Below are 21,036 nucleotides of genomic sequence, written 5' to 3'. Positions count from 1 at the left end.
CGTTTTATTGGGGGAAAAAAAGCTAAAAAAGGGGGAAATGGGGGGGAAAAGGGGGGAAATAGAAAAAAAAAAAGGGGGGAAAAAGAGGGGAAATGGGGGAAAAATGACAAATGGAGGCACGTGTGCGCTTTTTGGCTCAGGCCGGGCCCGGGCGGGCGGGCAGCGGCTGCGGGGGGAATTCGGGGGGGAAAACGGGCGAAATCGGTGAAATGCGGCCGCGGGGGCTGCTGGGAGGTGTAGTCCGTGGCGCAGCGCCCCCTCCCGCGGACTGCACCTCCCAGCAGCCCCCGCGGCGTATCACATGGCAACGGCGAGCCAATAAGAGCGAAGGGGCGGGGCGCCATGGCGGGGCGGGGCGCGGGGCGCGCTGGCAGCGGTGCGGGCAGGAGCGGGGGGCGCGCGCTGCCGCCCAGGTAAGGAGGCGGGGGGGGGGGGGGGGGGGCGCGCGGGACAGGAAGTGACATCAGAGCGGCGGGGAGCATGCTGGGAAGCCGCGAGCGCTGAGGGGCGCATGGGGGGGACACGCACACGGCGGGGGTGGGGGGTGGGGTGTGAAGGGGGGGGGCGGGGAAAACGGAGGCCTCCTCCCCCCGTGCTTTGAGTCGGCGGGGTGTGACGTCACGGCGACGCCACGGCAGTGACGTCAGCGGAGCGCACAGCCCAGGGGTGGGCGAGGCGCTGCGGTTGAGGCCGCTGCTGGAGGCCTGGCCCAGAGGGGGGGGTCGGGGCCCGGCCGTGGGGGGAGCCGGGGCCTGGCCCTGAGGGGAGGCCCCGCAGCACCGGGGGGGGCCCGGCCTGGCTCTTCATGCAGGGCCCAGGGCCGCGCTGGGCCTACCCTCGGTGAGGGGGATGGGCTGCTGGGCTCCACAACCCCCCAGGCCCTGCCTTCCCCCCCCACCGGGGGCTTGGCACAGCGCCCCACTGCCCTGAGCTGTGCCCTGACCCCTGCAGCCAGGCGGGGGGCTCATACCTCCCACCCCCGATGGATTCATCTCGCCTAAGTAACGGCTGAGGGGCTGAGCCTGGTGTCGGTCGCCACAGGAGCACCGGGAGCTGCCTTCCGCCATCCCGGCTCACATCTGCCTTCAGGCGCTCGGTGCTGATGGCTCCACGGGATGTCACACCCCCGGCACTTATAGTAAATGTCCCTTTGCCTCCTCCCAGGGTCCCCGTCTGGCGCCCGCTGCCCTCACTGAGCGCACAGGCTGACTTGATGTCTCAGCCGCTTGTGGCTCTTCACGCGGTGCCTGGTATTGCCCAAGGAAAGGAGTTTTGGTGGCGGTGAGGAGCACCAGGTGGAGCCTGGGACGAGCGAAGGGCTGTCCCATGGGATCGAGGGCAGCGGGGGCCGCCCTCCCAGCCTGCCTCGTGCGCTGGGGACGGGGCACTGCGTGAGCCCGGACAGGGGAGAAACGCTCAGTGCTTCAGACAGCAGGGCCACGGGGCTGGCAGCTCCTCCGAGCACCGGGGTGCTCACCAGGAACCGCTGTCTGGCTCCTCGGCCACCAGCCTAGCACAGAAACCCAGCGTGGGTGGATCCCCCCCCCCCCCATTCACCCCGTTTCTGTCCCGTCCACGTGGGGTTTTGTCCCCACCGTCACCCGCCTCAGTGGGATTTCTGCTCTGGTGTCTCTCTGGCACACTTGGCCAGTGCTCGGGGGGGCTGTGTGAGCTCCTTCACCCCCATGTTCCCCCCACAGCGGTGGGCAGGCCGCCCAGCTTTACCTACACCCCACGTCCTTTGTGTAGTTTTATTCACCCCCGGAGGGTGAGCCCGTGGGATAAGACTGGGAAGTAGCAGGGGATGGGCTCCAGGCTGGAAGTGTCGGGGTCCGGTGCTTCCAAGGGTGTCACTTTGTCGCTCTGTGAAGAGGCGCGCGGCGTCGCTTCGGGCCCCGGTTGCAAGGAAGGAGCGGAGGTTGCTGGCCTGGGACAGTGACAGGGTGGCACAGTGACCGGCAGGGCCTCCTGCTCATCCTGCCGGCACCCAGCAGTCGCTGGTTTCCCCCCCCTCCCTCTCTCCCCACCCACCCCCCCCCCCCATCTCTGCCACCGCTGAGGACTGAGGATGGCCGCTGCCGGGACCTGTAGGTCTTAGCAGCAGAACGCCGCATCCCCGCTGTCCCTCCCACCCCACCCTCCTCCCCAAGCTGTTAACTCAGCCCCCTCCCCAATCTCTGCCCTTTCAGGTTCTCTGGAGGATGGAGCCGGCATCGGTGAGGACCAAAGTGCCCTCGTTTCTGTCTGACCTGGGGAAGGCCACGCTCCGGGGCATCCGCAAATGTCCCCGCTGCGGCACTTACAACGGCACCCCGCGGCCTGAGCTGCAAGAACAAGAACTGCGGGACCGTTTTCCGCTACGGCACACGCAAGCAGCCCAGCGTCGATGCCGTCAAGATCATCACCGGCTCTGACTTACAGGTTTATTCGGTGCGGCAGAGGGACCGGGGACCGGATTACCGGTGCTTTGTGGAGCTGGGGGTCTCAGAGACGGCCATCCAGACGGTGGACGGGACCATCATCACGCAGCTCAGCTCCGGCCGCTGCTACGTGCCCTCGTGCCTGAAAGCCTCCACACAAGGCGTGGTGGAGAACCAGTGCCAGCACGTCAAACTGGCCCTGAACTGCCAAACTGAGGCCACCCCGCTCACCCTGAAAAGCTCGGTGCTCAGCTCCATGCAGGCTTCGCCCGAAACCAAACAAACCATATGGCAGCTGGCGACCGAGCCCACGGGGTCCGCTGGTGCAGCGCATCACCAAGAACATCCTGGTGGTGAAGTGCAAGGCCAGCCAGAAGCACAGCCTCGGCTACCTGCACGCCTCCTTCGCCCAGAAGATGAGCGCCAAGACGCTGGCGGACCACAGGTTCTCCTGCTCCTGCCAGGCTCTGAAGCCCAGCAAGGGTGGCCCTGCTGAGGAGGAGGTGCCGCCGTCACGCTGCATTCACTTCTTCGCCTGCATCTGCGCCTTCGCCAGCGACGAGAGCCTGGCGCAGGAGTTTGCCGACTTCCTCGCCTACGACTCCGGCGGTAGGTGATGCGCAGAGGATGTCGGCGAGGCCGATGCCACCCACTCGTGCTCTGGCAGCTACCTGGCTTTGCCTGGGCTGCCCGTACACCCGTGGGTGCTTCGTTAGCCGGGGCTTTCGGTCCTGCCCCCTCCCTCTGCGAGCAGGGAGCTTTGTGGGGAGTGATCCCTCCCGGGCTGCACCTTGCTCCTGGCTCCCAGCGTGTGGGAGCAGAGCGGGGAGCCGGGGTGGGCACATCCCGCCGGGCTTCGCTGCGATGGGTGCTGAGGGCGAGTCAGGTCCCTCTCTGCGCTGGGAGCCACCAGGCGTCCTCTTCCCCCTGTGGGCCAGAGCGGTGCTCATTGTGAACCCCCCCTTTCCACAGCAGCCGCCTCTGGGGTTCGGTCCCCTGGGGGTCTGTGTACCCCGATAGGTGCCCTTGGGTAATTCTGCCCCGTCTTTAGGCACCCAAAGGTGAAAATCTGCCCTGAGGAGAGCGACCTGGGTGATGCGAGTGAATTAAAATCACCCCTTGCCTCGGTGTTTTCCCCCCTAAAGCACGTCTGCAGGCCTGTGAGGGCTTTGGGGTTTCTCTGCAGGCGTTTGGGGTGTGCTGGGAGGTCTCGGGGTGGGGGAAGCGCCAGCGTGGGGCCAGGGATGCGAGACCCTCACGTCCCCACAGCGCTGGTGCACGTGGTTGAGCTGCTCTTAAGGACAGAGGCTTGTTTCTCCTAGGTCTGAAAGGGATGGCGGTCCCGCAGCTGGTCGGCAGCGCTGAATCCACGGCGCAGGCTGGGGAGGTGGCCGCTGCCAAGCCCAAGAAGAGGAAAAAGGACCCGGCGCCGGGTGAGCTGGAGGCTCTGTGGGACGGGGCGGACGCGGTCCGAAGCCAAAAGCCCTCACCCGGCGGGCAGGACCGCAGGAGGGGTGGCCCTGCCGGAATTGGAGCCGGCTGCGGGCCGTGCCCGGTGCCGGGTGGGCGCTTTCGGAGCGGCTCTGGGTGTCGGGCGCGCTCCTGCCCAGTCTGAGCAGGTCTTGTAGCGACCGTTAGTGGTGTTAAGGTGGGAAGAGCTGCGGTGACAGCCCACCCCTAAGGCGAGAGGTGACTCCTCCATCCCGCCCGCTCTGCCTGCGGCAGGGTGCCCGCACGGGTGCCCGCGGAGCCCTGCGACTTGTGCACTGACGCTCTCTGAAACGATCCCTCAGGGGCGCAGGCGGCCAGCCCTCTCCTGGCTCAGGACCTGGCGCACAGCACCCCCAGGAGAAGCAGCCTGAAGAAGCCGGCCGTCGCCTCCTCGCTGAAAAGACAAGGTAAGCTTCGGCTCTGCCGGTGCGCCGGTGGTCGGGAGCGCGCGGGGGACCGGGCAGACACCATCAGGGACCACGCAGATGCCTGTGGCCGTTCGCTTTGTGCTGCTGTCACCCCTGCAGGGGGGATGACCAAGCCCTCTCCGTCCCTCGCTTGCTCTAGGCGGTGAAGTTGGGCTCCCTCGCTGTCGCCGGGAGCTGTGTGCAGCTCGTGTGGCTCTGCCTGGCCCTGGAAGTGGTGGGTTGTTAGAGAAGGACAATGCCGGTGTCCTCCCAGGGCAGCTCTTTGGTGGATTTCGTGGCGTGGCAAGCTTGAAGGAGTTGGCTCGTGGCAGCGCCAGCGCTGTCATGAGTGGACAGGTGTGACATTAACGTCTCCAGATACAATTAAGCGCCCTCCTGGACAAAACATACAGGCAAATCGGTTTAGGCGAAGTTGTGAGCTGGTCTCTGTTGCTTTTTGGCCACTGCTGATGTTTGCAGCATCTCTTGATGTCCAGAGCTGCTGGCAGGGGGACTTGTCACCAGAGTAACTGTGGTTTCTAGTGGCAGATCCTTGCTCGGAAGCACGGTCCGGGCTCTGGCGGGGTGCAGGGAGCGTGCCGGCGTTAAAGGCGATGGGAACTCGGGTGGCCCTGGCCACCTCGGGGAGACTGTCGTGGGCACACACGTAATACCTGTGGTGCCCGAGCAGGGGGCTGTGTGTCGGTACGTGGTTCTGTATGGTGTGTGGCGGGGGAGGGCTTAGTCCAACGCCACGAAAACCCGTGGGTTTTCCCAGCCACTCGGAGCCCTTTGGAGAAAGCCGCTCTCCGTGCCGGCTGCGGTCTGGGCCTGGGTTACGAGCCGTTGTGTAGCGCTTTGGTTCCTCTTAACGTTTAGTTTTGGCCTGGAAAAAGTGGTACTAATCGCTCGTTTCCCACCCACCCCTTTCCCTCCTGAGCTAGACAGAGCGCACCCGTCCCGCCCCGCAGCCCGCGATGGCTTGTGTTGCTCCCGCAGCCGCAGGTGTGCCCCGGGGGGGGCATGTCGGTGCCCTTGGGGGGGCCGTGGGGGTCCCTCCCCTAGGAACGGGTGCTGTGGAGGCGGCCACCTGGTGAGATGACAGTTGTAGCGAGGTGTTGAGGCTGCAGCTCTTGCTGAGAGCCGACGTGGGCTGTGGGCCGTCGCAGCCCTACGCAGCCCCGCGTTTCCGAGCCCGGTGGAGCGGAGAAGCTGAGCCGCCGGAAGGCCCGCGGCGTTCGCCTCTTCTCCTGCCGCCTTGCCGAGCCCTGTTTAACGCCGGCGTTGAGCTGAGCGAGTTACTTGTGCCTGTGCTGCCGGGGAAGCTCGCGCAGGTCAAGCGGGGAGCGCCGGGCAGGGGATTTCTCCCAGGCGTCGGGCTCGGCGCTCCGCCTGCGCGCCGCCGCCGGTTCTGACGTCCCCTCCTTTTGTGGCACAGGCTGCACCCAGCTGCTGGACGAGTCGCAGGTGACGCTCTCCTTCCAGGACTGGCTGGCCAGCGTCACCGAGCGCATCCATCAGACCATGCATTACCAGTTTGAGGGTAAGGCTTCGGGGAGCCTTTGGGCATCGCTCCCCTCCGTGCGCTGCCTCCGTCGTTAACGTGGCGGCAGCGTTAAGGAACCGTCAGCCCTGAGGGAGGCGAGTGCTTTCTCCAGCTTGGAGCGATGTTCTTTAGCCCTGGGAAGTTTCTATCAATTAGTGAGCTTTGATTTAATTTCTGCATGTGGATTTAACGCTTAGCAGCAGCCCGGTGCTTATGCTTATGCTGGGGAAGGGAGAAATTCCCTTATTGATACTTGATATTAAACTGCTTGGGGCCACGTGGGAGAGGTGGGACGCCTCGTGTGGCGTTAAATCAGTCTCAGACATGCCGATAATCCACGTTTCCTCCCGTGGCCATCCTCCTCATCCTCCGCAGGCCCCACCACGCCTCGACGGCAGGACTGTGCTCAGCACGGGGCTCGTGTATAGCTACAGCTCGTGGCTACGACATCTGGGGGTGGGCTACTGCCCACTACGAGCAGCGTGGGCCTTGTGTGGGTGGCAGGGCACGTCTCCAGCCCACCCCCTGGCCGGAGGCAGCAGCTTGCGTCAGCTCTGGAAAGCTCCGTTCTGGAGACGGACTTGATAAATCTCTGGGCTGCTGCGCCCGGCTGGCCCCTGCTGCCGAGCAGCTGGGCTCACCTAAAGAGAGGGACCCCCAAAAATGCCTGAAGGGGAGCTGGAGCGCTCTTAAGTTTGTCACGCAAGACCCACACGTGACCAGCTGGCCCCGCAAAGTGGCACAGGGCGCAGGCAGGTCGGCTGAGAGCCACGGGCAGCTGTGCGCACTTGGTGGTCGGGCTCCGTGATCTCAAGGGGCTCTGAGAACCACAGAATCCTCGAGGTGGGACACTTAGGACAACAGTTTTGTCGCTCCCCGCAGCAGTGTCACCCCAGCTTTGCAGCGAGACCGAAAGCCTGGTGGGACACAGCCCGGCGGCTGCACGCCCCAGGGTGAGGCAGGCCGGGGCACGCGGGGTGACCGAGGGGCTGGGGGCTCTCGCAGGGGGCTGGGGCTGTTGCCTGGAGCACAGGGGGAGTCTCTGCTGGGAAAGATCCTAGAATATCCCAAGTTGGAAAGGATCCGTGAGGATCGGCGAGCCCGGCTGGCTGCTCCTCCCCAGGTGAGGTGTTGCTGTTCCGTTCTGCCTGGTAGGAGCGACGGGACCAGGCTGCGCAGCCGCGCGCGGGGCGTGAAACACCCAACCTGGGCAAATATTTTACCGAGAAGGGCGTCAGAGGCGGGCGGTGCTCTCCCTCCGCTGCTGCAGGCTCAAAACTCGAGTGGGGTGGGGGGGGGGGGCGTCACTAACACCGCAGCCCCCCCGCCTTCACCCCACGCCTCCCTCTTGGTGCCCGCACAGGCAAGCCGGAGCCGCTGGTGTTCCACATCCCTCAGGCTTTCTTCGAGGCGCTGCAGCAGAGGATCTCCAGCGGGAGCGCGAAGAAGAGGCTGCCCAACTCCACCACAGGTCAGCTGCACCCACGCCGGCGTGCGGGGCGTGCTGGGTGCCGGCCGCTGGGCCCAAAAACCAGCAACAGCAAGAAAAAAAAAACCCAAAAAAACCAAACAACAGTTCCACGCTCTCCCTTCTGGTTTCCAGCGGCTTTTCCCTGGGCTGCGGTTAAGGGGGGGGGGTCCTGAGCTGGGGGGGGGGGGGGCGCCCAGCCGCTGGCGTTGAGCTGAGCGGGAATAAACCCACCGAGACTTTGTTCCCCATCTCGGACCGGTTAACGGTTGGGTTTCATCTTCGGGGGCTTTTCCAACCGAAATGATTCGATAGGAGGTTAAACACCCCCTGGCAGCGCTGCGGGAGGACGGGGTCACCACCCCCCGCTTGTCCCCCTCCATCTGTCTGTCACCAAAGAGCGGGTGGCGGCGCGTCTGCGCCCCTTCAAACTCACCGGGTTGGCTTCATCGGTCAGTTTTATTATTTTTTTGTTTGTTTGTTTGATAATTCACTTTTATTCCGAGTCCCCCTGGCCAGGACGGCGCCGCGTGCTGGGGCTGCCTCCCGGCAAGGCTGGGCAGAGCCACCAAAGAGGAAGGGGGAGAAGGGGTCAGAAAGCCCCCCCAAGCGTCACGGCGAGCCCCCCCCCCCGCCCCCCCCTCAGCAGCCTCTCCCTCCCCGCAGCTTTCGTCCGCAAGGACGCCCTGCCCCTGGGCACCTTCTCCAAGTACACGTGGCACATCACCAACGTCCTGCAGGTCAAGCAGATCTTCGATACGCCCGAGGTAAGGGGGGGTGGGGTGGGGGTGGGGGGGCAGCCCAGCCCCGCTGCTGCGCCCCCTCCCACGCAGCCCCCTTACGCCAGCGCTCCCCCCTTGCCGGCAGCTGCCCTTGGAGATCACCCGCAGCTTCATCCAGAACCGGGACGGGACCTACGAGCCGTTCCGGTGCCCGAGGGTGGAGGTGGAGAGCATCGCCGAGGCCTACGGGCACGAGCGGCAGCCCCCCATCCGGCCCCTGGAGCTCAGGACCTTCCTCAAAGTGGGTGAGTGGGGCAGCCCCCCGCCCCGGGGAACGGCCCCCCCGCAGCCCCCCCGCTGGGCAGCTCCGCCTCGGGGTACCGGTACCGGGGCGGGAGCGCTGGGCCGGGCTGGGCTGGGCTGGGGGGGGGAACTGGGCTGGGCTGGGGGGGGGAACTGGGCTTGGGGGTGACTGGGCTGGGCTGGGGGGGTCGGGGGGGGGGACTGGGCTGGGCTGGCGGGGGGAACTGGGTTTGGGGGGGACTGGGCTGGGGGGGGTGGGAGCTGGGCTGGGCTGGAGCGGGGGGACTGGGCTGGGCTGGGGGGGGGAACTGGGCTTGGGGGTGACTGGGCTGGGCTGGGGGTGGGGGGTGGGACTGGGCTGGGCTGGCGGGGGGAACTGGGTTTGGGGGGGACTGGGCTGGGCTGGGGGGGTGGGAACTGGGCTGGGCTGGAGGGGGGGGACTGGGCTGGGCTGGGGGGGGGAACTGGGCTTGGGGGTGACTGGGCTGGGCTGGGGGGGGGGACGGGACTGGGCTGGGCTGGGCTGGCGGGGGGAACTGGGTTTGGGGGGGACTGGGCTGGGCTGGGGGGGGTGGGAACTGGGCTGGGCTGGAGGGGGGGGACTGGGCTGGGCTGGGGGGGGGAACTGGGCTTGGGGGTGACTGGGCTGGGCTGGGGGGGGACGGGACTGGGCTGGGCTGGCGGGGGGAACTGGGTTTGGGGGGGGACTGGGCTGGGCTGGGGGGGGTGGGAACTGGGCTGGGCTGGAGGGGGGGGACTGGGCTGGGCTGGCGGGGGGAACTGGGCTTGGGGGGGACTGGGTTGGGCTGGGCTGGGGGGGGTTGGGAACTGGGCTGGGCTGGGGGGGGAACTGGGCTGGGCTGGGGGAACTGGGCTGGGCTGGAGGGGGGGGAACTGGGCTGGGGAACTGAGCTTGGGGGTGACTGGGCTGGGCTGGGGGGAGGGGTGGGAACTGGGCTGGGGGGGGGGAACTGGGTTTGGGGGTGACTGGGCTGGGCTTTGGGGGGGGAAATTGGGCTTGGGGGGAACTGGGCTGGGCTGGGGACCTGGGCTTGGGGGAACTGGGCTGGGCTGGGGGGGAAACTGGGCTGGGAGGGGGGGGGACACCTGGGCTTGGGGGGAACTGGGCTGGGCTTTGGCGGGGGGGGAATTGGGCTTGGGGGGAATTGGGCTGGGCTGGGCTGGGGGGGAACTGGGCTGGGCTGGGGGGGAAATGGGCTGGGCTGTGGGGGGGAACTGGGCTTGGGGGGAACTGGGCTGCACTGAGCTGGGCTGGGGGGGGAACTGGGCTGGGCTGGGGACCTGGTCTTGGGGGTGACTGGGCTGGGCTGGGGGGGGGACGACTGGGATTGGGGGAACTGGGCTGGGCTGGGGGGGGGAACTGGGCTGGGGGGGGGGGCGGGACCTGGGCTTGGGGGGAACTGGGCTGGGCTGGGGACCTGGTCTTGGGGGTGACTGGGCTGGGCTGGGGGCGGGGGGGGAACTGGGCTGGGAGGGGGGGGGAACTGGGCTGAGGGGGGGGTGGGCTGGCGTTGGGGGGGGAGGATGGGCTGGGCTTGGGGGGGTGGAGCGCAGCCCCCCTGTGCCCCAGCTGCCCGCTTCAGGGGGGGTGGGCACCTGCACCCACACTCCCCCCCCTCGCCCCCCAGGGAACACCTCCCCCACCCAGAAGGAGCCCACCCCCTTCATCATCGAGTGGATCCCCAACATCCTCCCCCAGGCCCGCATCGGGGAGCTGCGCATCAAGTTCCAGTACGGCCACCACGGGGGTACGGCCACCACGGGGGGCCCCCCCCCGACCACCGCCCCCCCCCCGCCATGGAACCCGCGCTGGAGCTCCCCCCGCTCACCACCATCACCTTCCCCTGAGCCCCCCCCCTCCCCCCCCCCACGGAGGGGGGCACCCCGTGGGCCTGCCAGCACCCAGGTGGGCTCCCACAAAATAAATGCGCGTGTCCCACCCCCCTCGCCGGGTGCTCTGAGCATCCCTGCACCCACTGGGGGGGGCAGGGGGGGGGGCTGCACATTGAGAAGCCCCCCAAGGTGGGCAGGAGGGGCACCCCGGCGGGGGGTCAGGCAATACCAGGGGAAGGGGGACACCCAGGAGGGGTGGGGGGCAGGGGAAGGGGGTGGCACCCACCCGGGGGGGGGAGGGGGGCGGCAGACACCCCAGAGGGGCTCAGGGGGGTCCCTACGTGGGGGTCGCTGGGGGGGGGGTCCCTGCACTGCAGAGCCCGGCGGTACCCACGCCCTGGCTGCAGGAGCTGCACCTCACCGGGGGGGGGGGCCGCATGGCACATGGCACCCTTGGGGGGGGGGCACATGGCACCCATGGGGGGGTTGGCACATGGCACCCATGGGTGGGGGGGGCACATGGCACCCATCGGGGAGGCACATGGCACCCATGGGGGGGGGGGGCACATGGCACCCATGGGTGGGGGGGGGCACATGGCACCCATCGGGGGGGCACATGGCACCCATCGGGGGGGCACATGGCACCCATGGGGGGGGGGGGCACATGGCACCCTTGGGGGGGGCACATGGCACCCATCGGGGGGGCACATGGCACCCTTGGGGGGGGGGGGGGCACATGGCACCCATGGGGGGGTTGGCACATGGCACCCATGGGTGGGGGGGGCACATGGCACCCATGGGGGGCACATGGCACCCATGGGGGAGGGGCACATGGCACCCATCGGGGGGCACATGGCACCCATGGGGGGCACATGGCACCCATGGGGGAGGGGCACATGGCACCCATGGGTGGGGGGGGCACATGGCACCCATGGGTGGGGGGCACATGGCACCCATCGGGGGGGCACATGGCACCCATGGGGGGGGGGGGGCACATGGCACCCTTGGGGGGGGGCACATGGCACCCATGGGGGAGGGGCACATGGCACCCATCGGGGGGGCACATGGCACCCTTGGGGGGGGGCACATGGCACCCATGGGGGAGGGGCACATGGCACCCATCGGGGGGGCACATGGCACCCATCGGGGGGCACATGGCACCCTTGGGGGGGGCACATGGCACCCATGGGGGGGGGGGGGCCGCACCCCCACCAGTGCCCGGCTGGGCACAGACCCCAACCACGGCGGGGCCCCCCCTCACCCCCCATCCCCCCCCCGGCCACCAGCTCCCCCCGAGCAGCTCAAGGAGCCCCCAGGTTCTCCCAGAAGTCACCGCTGCCCCCCCCGAACCGGCCCAACGCCTCCCAGTGCCCATTCAGAGCCAGCCCAGTGCTCCCAGTGCCCTCTCAGAACCAGCCCGGTGCCCCGCGGTGCTCCCAGTTCTCATTCAAAGCCATCCCGGTGCCCCCAGTGGCCATTCAGAGCCTTTCCAGTTCCCCCCCCGTGCTCCCAGTGCCCATTCAGAGCCTTTCCAGCGCTCCCAGTACCCTCTCAGAACCAGCCCAGTACTCCCAGTGGCCATTCAGAGCCGTTCCAGTTCCCCCTCAGTGCTCCCAGTGGCCATTCAGAGCCATTCCAGTTCCCCCCGGAGCCATCCCAGTGCTCCCAGTGGCCATTCAGAGCCATGCCAGTTCCCCCCCAGAGCCATCCCCGTGCTCCCAGTGCCCATTCAGAAGCCATCCCAGTTCCCCCCCCAGTGCTCCCAGTGCCCATTCAGAGCCTTTCCAGCGCTCCCAGTACCCTCTCAGAACCAGCTGAGTGCTCCCAGTGCCCCCCAGTGCTCCCAGTGGCCATTCAGAGCCATCCCAGTTCCCCCCCAGAGCCATCCCCGTGCTCCCAGTGCCCATTCAGAGCCATCCCAGTTCCCCCCCCAGTGCTCCCAGTGCCCATTCAGAGCCTTTCCAGCGCTCCCAGTACCCTCTCAGAACCAGCTGAGTGCTCCCAGTGCCCCCCAGTGCTCCCAGTGGCCATTCAGGGCCATCCCAGTGCTCCCCAGTGCTCCCAGTGGCCATTCAGAGCCATCCCAGTCCCCCCCCCGCCAGAGCCATCCCAGTGCCCCCCAGTGCTCCCAGTGCCCATTCAGAGCCATCCCAGTTCCCCCCCAGAGCCATCCCCGTGCTCCCAGTGCCCATTCAGAGCATCCCAGTTCCCCCCCCCAGTGCTCCCAGTGCCCCATTCAGAGCCTTTCCAGCGCTCCCAGTACCCTCTCAGAACCAGCTGAGTGCTCCCAGTACCCCCCAGTGCTCCCAGTGGCCATTCAGAGCCATCCCAGTTCCCCCCCAGAGCCATCCCCGTGCTCCCAGTGCCCATTCAGAGCCATCCCAGTTCCCCCCCCAGTGCTCCCAGTGCCCATTCAGAGCCTTTCCAGCGCTCCCAGTACCCTCTCAGAACCAGCTGAGTGCTCCCAGTGCCCCCCAGTGCTCCCAGTGGCCATTCAGGGCCATCCCAGTGCCCCCCAGTGCTCCCAGTGGCCACGCAGAGCCATCCCAGTGCCTCCCAGCACCTCCAGTACCAGCCCAGTACTGCCCAGTGCCCCCATTCCTCCCCGCACGGCCTCCAGCCACCGTCTCCCTGCCCACAGCGCGATGGTGGCACTCGGGGGGCTGGGGGGCGCCCCAGGGGGTCCTTGTCCCCCCCATGGTGTCCTTGTCCCCCACGGGGTCCGTGTGCCCCACACCTCCCTGTGACACCCCCCATGCCCCCACCCCCACCCCCGTCCCCACGCCACCCACTGCCTTGTCCCCAACCGTCCCCTTGTGCCCCGCATGTCCCCGCGTGCCCCAGACATCCCAATTAAACCCAGTCCCGCGTCTGAGAAAACCAGTTTAAATACAAGAGCCGTAGGGGAGGGGGGGGGGGGGCGAGGGGCAGGGGGGCTCAGTCCTTGTCCTTGTCCTTGTCCTTGTCCTTGAAGCAGGGGTTGCCGAGGGCCAGCCCCACACCCTGCCCCACACCCGCCCCCCGTGTCCCCCGCCGTGTCCCCGCCGCCACCCGCGGGCTGGGTCCTGCGGGGACAGTTGGGGCCAGGCTGCCATCGTCCTGGGGGGAGGGGGGGGGGGAGGGGACAGGGGGGGGACAGCGGGGGAGGGGGCGCCGTCCCCAAGGGGGGGTGGGGTGGGGGGCACGGGGGGGTCTTACCGACGTAGCTGAGGAGGACGGGGAGGAAGAGCAGCCCGTGCGCCAGCCCCGCCAGCGTGATGATGAGGTTGAGGCGGAAGAAGAAGACCTGGACCAGGCGCGCCTTGGCGAAGGCCAGCACCACGATGCCCGGCAGGTTGGTCATGGCCACCCCGGCCACCACCTGCGGTGACAGGGTCAGCGCCGGCCGGGTCACCCCGGCCAGGGGAGGGGGGGGACGTCCCGCCGCCGTGCCCACCTTGCTGCCCATGTTGACGGTGGCGTCGGCGGCGCGGCCCACGCGGGCTGGGCGCGGGGCTGTGGGCGAAGGCGCACGTCAGGTGGGACACGAACTCCACCGAGATGCCCACGGCCTGCGGGGACCCGCTGTCACCTGGGGGCACCCCGGGGCGCCCCGACGGGCTGGCACTGGGTGCCCGGCCCGTGCCGGTGCGCCCCCACGGCCCCGTGCCACCCCGCGTGTCCCAAGGCCACCTGCCACCTCCTGTACCCCCAAAGCCACCCCACACGTGCCTCCGTGCCACCCCAGGCGTCCCCATGCCACCCCACATGTCCTCCATGCCGCCCCAGGTGTCCCCATGCCCACCCCAGGTGTCCCCGTGCCACCCCAGGTGTGCCTCCATGCCACCCCAGGCGTCCCCATGCCACCCCACGTACCCCCTCTGCCATCCCACATGTCCCAGGCTGCTCTGTCCCCATGTCACCCTGCATGTCCCTGGGCCTTCTGCCACCTCCTGTACCCCCAAGGCCGTGCCATGTGCCACCCCCGTCCTCCCACATGCCCCAGGTCCCCGTGCCACCCCATGTGCCACCCCATGTGCCCTAGGTCCCCATGCCACCGCACATGCTCCATGTGCCACCCCATGTGCTCCACGTGCCCCAGCTCCCCATGCCACCCCACGTGCCACCCCATGTGCTCCACATACCCCAGGTCCCCGTTGCCACCCCATGTGCCACCTCACGTGCCCCAGGTCCCGTGCCACCCCACATGCCCCAGGTCCCCGTGCCACCCCATGTGCCACCTCACGTGCCCCAGGTCCCCGTGCCACCCCACATGCCCCAGGTCCCCGTGCCACCCCATGTGCCACCCCACATGCCCCAGGTCCCCGTGCCCTCCCATGTGCCACCCCACATGCCCCAGGTCCCCATGCCACCCCCATGTGCCACCCCACGTGCCCCAGGTCCCCATGCCACCCCATGTGCCACCCCACGTGCCCCAGGTCCCCGTGCCACCCCATGTGCCACCCCACATGCCCCAGGTCCCTGTGCCACCCCATGTGCCACCCCAATGTGCTCTCCATGCCACCCCCACATGCCCCAGGTCCCCGTGCCCTCCCATGTGCCACCCCACATGCCCCAGGTCCCTGTGCCACCCCATGTGCCACCCCATGTGCTCTCCATGCCACCCCCACATGCCCCAGGTCCCTGTGCCACCCCATGTGCCACCCCCACGTGCTCTCCATGCCACCCCACGTGCTCCAGGTCCCCGTGCCACCCCACGTGCCCCAGGTCCCCTGTGCCACCCCATGTGCCACCCCATGTGCTCTCCATGCCACCCCACATGCCCCAGGTCCCCGTGCCACCCCATGTGCCACCCCACATGCCCCCAGGTCCTGTGCCACCCCCATGTGCCACCCCACATGCCCCAGGTCCCTGTGCCACCCCATGTGCTCTCCATGCCACCCCACATGCCCCAGGTCCCCGTGCCACCCCATGTGCCACCCCACATGCCCCAGGTCCCTGTGCCACCCCATGTGCCACCCCATGTGCTCTCCATGCCACCCCACATGCCCCAGGTCCCTGTGCCACCCCATGTGCCACCCCATGTGCTCTCCATGCCACCCCACATGCCCCAGGTCCCTGTGCCACCCCATGTGCCACACCACGTGCTCTCCATGCCACCCCACGTGCCCCAGGTCCCTGTGCCACCCCATGTGCCACCCCCATGTGCTCTCCATGCCACCCCACATGCCCCAGGTCCCTGTGCCACCCCCATGTGCCACCCCATGTGCTCTCCATGCCACCCCACATGCCCCAGGTCCCCGTGCCACCCCCACGTGCCCCAGGTCCCTGTGCCACCCCATGTGCCACCCCATGTGCTCTCCATGCCACCCCACATGCCCCAGGTCCCCGTGCCACCCCATGTGCCACCCCACATGCCCCAGGTCCCTGTGCCACCCCATGTGCTCTCCATGCCACCCCACATGCCCCAGGTCCCCGTGCCACCCCATGTGCCACCCCACATGCCCCAGGTCCCTGTGCCACCCCATGTGCCACACCACGTGCTCTCCATGCCACCCCCACGTGCCCCAGGTCCCTGTGCCACCCCATGTGCCACCCCATGTGCTCTCCATGCCACCCCACATGCCCCAGGTCCCTGTGCCACCCCATGTGCCACCCCATGTGCTCTCCATGCCACCCCACATGCCCCAGGTCCCCGTGCCACCCCACGTGCCCCAGGTCCCTGTGCCACCCCATGTGCCACCCATGTGCTCTCCATGCCACCCCACATGCCCCAGGTCCCTGTGCCACCCCATGTGCCACCCCACATGCCCCAGGTCCCTGTGCCACCCCATGTGCTCTCCATGCCACCCCACATGCCCCAGGTCCCCGTGCCACCCCATGTGCCACCCCACATTGCCCCAGGTCCCTGTGCCACCCCATGTGCCACCCCATGTGCTCTCCATGCCACCCCACATGCCCCAGGTCCCCGTGCCACCCCATGTGCCACACCACATGCCCCAGGTCCCTGTGCCACCCCATGTGCCACCCCATGTGCTCTCCATGCCACCCCACATGCCCCAGGTCCCTGTGCCACCCCATGTGCCACACCACGTGCTCTCCATGCCACCCCACGTGCTCCAGGTCCCCGTGCCACCCCACGTGCCCCAGGTCCCTGTGCCACCCCATGTGCCACCCCATGTGCTCTCCATGCCACCCCACATGCCCCAGGTCCCCGTGCCACCCCATGTGCCACCCCACATGCCCCAGGTCCCTGTGCCACCCCATGTGCCACCCCATGTGCTCTCCATGCCACCCCACATGCCCCAGGTCCCCGTGCCACCCCATGTGCCACACCACATGCCCCAGGTCCCTGTGCCACCCCATGTGCCACCCCATGTGCTCTCCATGCCACCCCACATGCCCCAGGTCCCTGTGCCACCCCATGTGCCACACCACGTGCTCTCCATGCCACCCCACGTGCCTCCAGGTCCCCGTGCCACCCCACGTGCCCCAGGTCCCTGTGCCACCCCATGTGCCACCCCATGTGCTCTCCATGCCACCCACAATGCCCCAGGTCCCCGTGCCACCCCATGTGCCACCCCACATGCCCCAGGTCCCTGTGCCCACCCCATGTGCCACCCCATGTGCTCTCCATGCCACCCCACATGCCCCAGGTCCCTGTGCCACCCCATGTGCCACCCCACATGCCCCAGGTCCCTGTGCCACCCCATGTGCCACCCCATGTGCTCTCCATGCCACCCCACATGCCCCAGGTCCCTGTGCCACCCCATGTGCCACCCCACGTGCTCTCCATGCCACCCCACGTGCTCCAGGTCCCCGTGCCACCCCACGTGCCCCAGGTCCCTGTGCCACCCCATGTGCCACCCCATGTGCTCTCCATGCCACCCCACATGCCCCAGGTCCCTGTGCCACCCCATGTGCTCTCCATGCCACCCCACATGCCCCAGGTCCCTGTGCCCTCCCATGTGCCACCCCACATGCCCCAGGTCCCTGTGCACCCCATGTGCCACCCCATGTGCTCTCCATGCCACCCCACATGCCCCAGGTCCCTGTGCCACCCCATGTGCCACCCCACGTGCTCTCCATGCCACCCCACGTGCCCCAGGTCCCCGTGCCACCCCATGTGCCACCCCATGTGCTCTCCATGCCACCCCACGTGCCCCAGGTCCCCCTGTGCCACCCCACGTGCTCTCTGTGCCACCCCACATGCCCCAGGTCCCCGTGCCACCCCGCGTGCTCCACATGCCACCCCGCGTGCCCCGCACCGCGACAAGGTTGATGAGGGCCACGGCGTTGTAGGGGACGTCCCAGAGGGCCATGGCGCCCACGGTGTCCACCAGGATCATGGCGATGGTGAGCAGGGTGGCGCCGCTGGAGCGCAGGTCCATGCCCAGCAGCAGGAAGGAGACGCCGAAGGTGGGCACCAGGCACAGCGCCAGCGTCACCAGCCCCTCGGCCACCACCGTCAGGTACTGCTCGTAGTAGACGTAGGTCACCCTGCCGGGGCGTCACCGCCACGCTGGCACCCAGCGCCCGTGCCCCCCCCGCGGGGTGCCCCCAGCCGGTACCCACAGCGCCCGGCTGGGCACCCCCACCTGGGCACCACCACAGCACCCCCGGCTCAGCACCCACAGGGACCCCTCACCGGGCACCCACAGGGACCCCCAGCTCAGCACCCACAGGGACCCCCCGGCTCAGCACCCACACAGACCCCCAGCTCAGCACCCACAGGGACCCCCGGCTCAGCACCCACACGGACCCCCGCTCAGCACCCACAGCTCAGCACCCACAGGGACCCCTCACCGGGCACCCACAGGGACCCCCAGCTCAGCACCCACAGGGACCCCCGGCTCAGCACCCACACAGACCCCGGCTCAGCACCCACAGGGACCCCCGGCTCAGCACCCACAGGGACCCCCGGCTCAGCACCCACAGCACCCCCGACTCAGCACCCACACGGACCCCTCACCAGGCACCCACACGGACCCCCAGCTCAGCACCCACAGGGACCCCCCGGCTCAGCACCCACACAGACCCCGGCTCAGCACCCACAGCACCCACGGCTCAGCATCCACACAGACCCCCGGCTCAGCACCCACAGGGACCCCCGCTCAGCACCCACAGCACCCACGGCTCAGCACCCACAGGGACCCCCGGCTCAGCACCCACATGGACCCCCCGGCTCAGCACCCACACGGACCCCTCACCAGGCACCCACACGGACCCCCAGCTCAGCACCCCCAGCTCAGCACCCACACGGACCCCCAGCTCAGCACCCCCAGCTCAGCACCCACACGGACCCCCCGGCTCAGCACCCCAAGCTGGGCACCCACCTGACCCCCAACCGGAGCACCCACAGCACCCTGCGCCGGGCACCCCCTCCCCACCCTCCCGCAGCTGAGCGCCCCGACCCGCGGCGGGTGCTCACGTGTAGGGGAAGACTCGGAAGTCTGGATGGGTGCCGGGCACGCGGCGCAGCGTGGCGGTGAGCTCCTCGGCCAGGGCGCGGGCAGCCCGCAGCGCCGCCGTGTACTCCTGCGAGGTGCGCAGCGGGCGCTGGTACGCCAATGAAACGGGAGGCTGCCGGAGATGGCGGGGTGGGGTGGGGGGTCAGCCGTGCACCCTAGGGTGCCCCCCTACCCTGCGCCACCCACCCTGCACTCACCCAGGATGGTGCCGTTGGCGTCCATGCTCACTGCCGTGTCGTAGGCGCCCAGGCCGCTGCGGGAGGGGGGAAAGGGGTGAGGGGGGCTCCCAGGGCCGTGGGGAGGGGGCACCCGGAGCCGGGGTGTCCCCCCCAGGTGGCACCTACCCCTTGGCGCACTGCAGGGTGGGGCGGTCGTGGAGGAACCAGGGCAGGAACCGCTCGAACTCCTCCACCGTCGGGCGCCGCGTGACTTTGAGGCACTTGAAGCAGGTGGGGTCATCTGTGGGCACAGCCGCGCTCAGCGCCCCGCGGGCGCCCACGGGGAGCCGGGGCCAGCACCCAACGGGCACCACGGCAGGCACCCGCGAGGCCCCCAGGGGACATCACAACAGGCTCCCAGTGGCCACCATGGCGGGCACCCAACAGCCACCATGGTGGGCACCCAACGTACACCCAATGGCCACCCACCATGGTGGGCACCCAACAGCCACCATGGTGGGCACCCAACGTACACCCACCATGGGTGGGCACCCAACGTACACCCAACTGGCCACCCAACCGCCACCATAGTGGGCACCCAACGTACTCCTAAATGGCCACCCAACAGCCACCGTGGTGGGCACCCAATGTACACTCAATGGCCACCACGGTGGGCACCCAATGGCCACCATGGTGGGCACCCACCATACCCCCTGGGCACCCAACGTACACCCAAATGACCACCCAACAGCCAACAGTGCCAAGCATGCCAACAGTGGGCATGCAATGCACACCAAATGGCCACCCACCATGGTGGGCACCCAACAGCCACCATGGTGGGCATCCAACGTACACCCAAATGGCCACCGTGGTGGGCACCCAACGTACACCCAATGGCTACCATGGTGGGCACCCAACGTACACCCTGGGCACCCAACGTACACCCCAAATGGCCACCCACCATGGTGGGCACCCAATGTACACCCACCGTGGTGGGCACCCACCGTACAACCAATGGCCACCCACCACGGTGGGCACCCAACGTACAACCAATGGCCACCCACCACGGTGGGCACCCAACATACACCCAACTGGCCACCCAACAGCCACCATGGTGGGCACCCAATGTACACCCAATGGCCACCATGGTGGGCACTCACCATACCCCCCTGGGCACCCACCATACACCCAAATGGCCACCCACCATGGTGGGCACCCAACAGCCACCATGGTGGGCACCCAACGTACACCCAAATGGCCACCCACCATGGTGGGTACCCAACAGCCACTATGGTGGGCATCCAATGTACACCCAAATGGCCACCGTGGTGGGCATCCAACGTACACACAATGGTGGCCACCATGGTGTGGACTTTATGTGCACCCAGTGGCCACTGTGGTGGGCACTCAACATACCCCCTGCGCACCCAACGTACACCCAAATGGCCACCCACCATGGTGGGCACCCAACAGCCACCATGGTGGGCATCCAACGTACACCCAAATGGCCATCGTGGTGGGCACTCAACGTACACCCTGGGCACCCAACGTACACGCAAATGGCCACCCACCACGGTGGGCACCCAACAGCCACCTTAGTGGGCATGCAATGTACACACAATGACCACCATGGTGAGCACCCAATGTACACCCAATGGCCACCATGGTGGGCACACACCATATCCCCTGGGCACCCAACGTACACCCAAATGGCCACCCACCATGGTGGGCATCCAACAGCCACCATGGTGGGCATCCAACGTACACCCAAATGGCCACCGTGGTGGGCACCCAACGTACAACCAATGGCCACCATGGTGGGCACCCAATGCACACCCAAATGGCCACCCACCACGGTGGGCACCCAACAGCACCCCAGCGTAGACCCCACGTGCCACCCCCCGCGCCCCCTCACCACTGGTGGCGGGGCAGAACTCCCCAGTGTGGTTGCCAAACTGGTGAATGCGGCAGCAGCGGCCGGTGGGGTTGAGCCAGTCGAGGAAATCATCCACCCAGGAGGTGGCGGGGATGGCCAGGTAGGACCTGGGCAGAGGAAGGGGCTGGCAGGAGGCCGGTGGCACCCTGCCCAACCCCCCCCACCCCGCGCCCCCTCCCCCACCCCACTCACACGTTGGGGAAGCGCGTGGCGTACTGGATGGTGTGGGTGAGGGAGTCGGCGTCGCAGCCGGCGCTGGAGCAGATGCCGTTGGTGCCGTTCGTGGAGGAGAAGTCGTAGCCGCCGGTGGTGACGAAGTA

General features: G+C 68.2%; 3 protein-coding genes across 3 annotated transcripts; 1 reads left to right on the top strand and 2 right to left on the bottom strand.

Annotated features, from left to right (window-relative positions):
• Positions 1–584: 584 nt before the first annotated feature.
• C18H2orf42 (chromosome 18 C2orf42 homolog) lies at positions 585–10,285 on the top strand. The gene is given in 12 exon segments (XM_056321712.1): positions 585–1,138; positions 2,190–2,312; positions 2,314–2,733; positions 2,735–3,029; positions 3,743–3,853; positions 4,214–4,318; positions 5,757–5,861; positions 7,228–7,335; positions 7,999–8,099; positions 8,200–8,359; positions 10,007–10,149; positions 10,152–10,285. Coding segments are annotated over 12 exon segments (1,782 nt in total). The 5' UTR covers positions 585–1,102; the 3' UTR covers positions 10,227–10,285.
• A 1,227-nt stretch (positions 10,286–11,512) lies between these two features.
• On the bottom strand, positions 11,513–18,728 carry LOC130141092 (serine/threonine-protein phosphatase 1 regulatory subunit 10-like). Its single transcript, XM_056321758.1, has 6 exons — positions 18,583–18,728; positions 17,420–17,651; positions 13,648–13,762; positions 13,410–13,572; positions 13,226–13,276; positions 11,513–11,546 (listed from the first exon to the last, which is right to left on the bottom strand). The coding sequence occupies exons 2-6, from the start codon at positions 17,540–17,542 to the stop codon at positions 11,513–11,515; spliced, it is 486 nt and encodes a 161-aa protein (XP_056177733.1). The 5' UTR covers positions 17,543–17,651; positions 18,583–18,728.
• A 90-nt stretch (positions 18,729–18,818) lies between these two features.
• LOC130160509 (uncharacterized) lies at positions 18,819–21,030 on the bottom strand. Its single transcript, XM_056363075.1, has 4 exons — positions 20,909–21,030; positions 20,696–20,840; positions 18,967–19,081; positions 18,819–18,875 (listed from the first exon to the last, which is right to left on the bottom strand). Exons 2-4 carry the CDS (start codon positions 20,786–20,788, stop codon positions 18,847–18,849), a joined length of 237 nt encoding a protein of 78 aa, XP_056219050.1. The 5' UTR covers positions 20,789–20,840; positions 20,909–21,030; the 3' UTR covers positions 18,819–18,846.
• Positions 21,031–21,036: the final 6 nt, after the last annotated feature.

The sequence above is a fragment of the Falco biarmicus genome, chromosome 18 (assembly GCF_023638135.1).
Source record: "Falco biarmicus isolate bFalBia1 chromosome 18, bFalBia1.pri, whole genome shotgun sequence".
NCBI lineage: Eukaryota > Metazoa > Chordata > Aves > Falconiformes > Falconidae > Falco > Falco biarmicus.
This window is presented reverse-complemented; position numbering and strand designations above follow the sequence as displayed.

Coding starts and splice junctions, on each gene's coding strand:
- LOC130141092 (XM_056321758.1), bottom strand. CDS start 17,542: ATGGACCTGCGCTCCAGCGGCGCCACCCTGCTCACCATCGCCATGATC. Junction 13,573..13,647: donor CCGTCAACATGGGCAGCAAG/GTGGGCACGGCG, acceptor CTGTCACCGCAG/GTGGTGGCCGGGGTGGCCAT. Junction 13,277..13,409: donor CGTCCTCCTCAGCTACGTCG/GTAAGACCCCCC, acceptor CTGTCCCCGCAG/GACCCAGCCCGCGGGTGGCG.
- LOC130160509 (XM_056363075.1), bottom strand. CDS start 20,788: ATGATTTCCTCGACTGGCTCAACCCCACCGGCCGCTGCTGCCGCATTC. Junction 19,082..20,695: donor GTTCTGCCCCGCCACCAGTG/GTGAGGGGGCGC, acceptor CTGTGCCCACAG/ATGACCCCACCTGCTTCAAG. Junction 18,876..18,966: donor ACCCTGCAGTGCGCCAAGGG/GTAGGTGCCACC, acceptor CCCCTCCCGCAG/CGGCCTGGGCGCCTACGACA.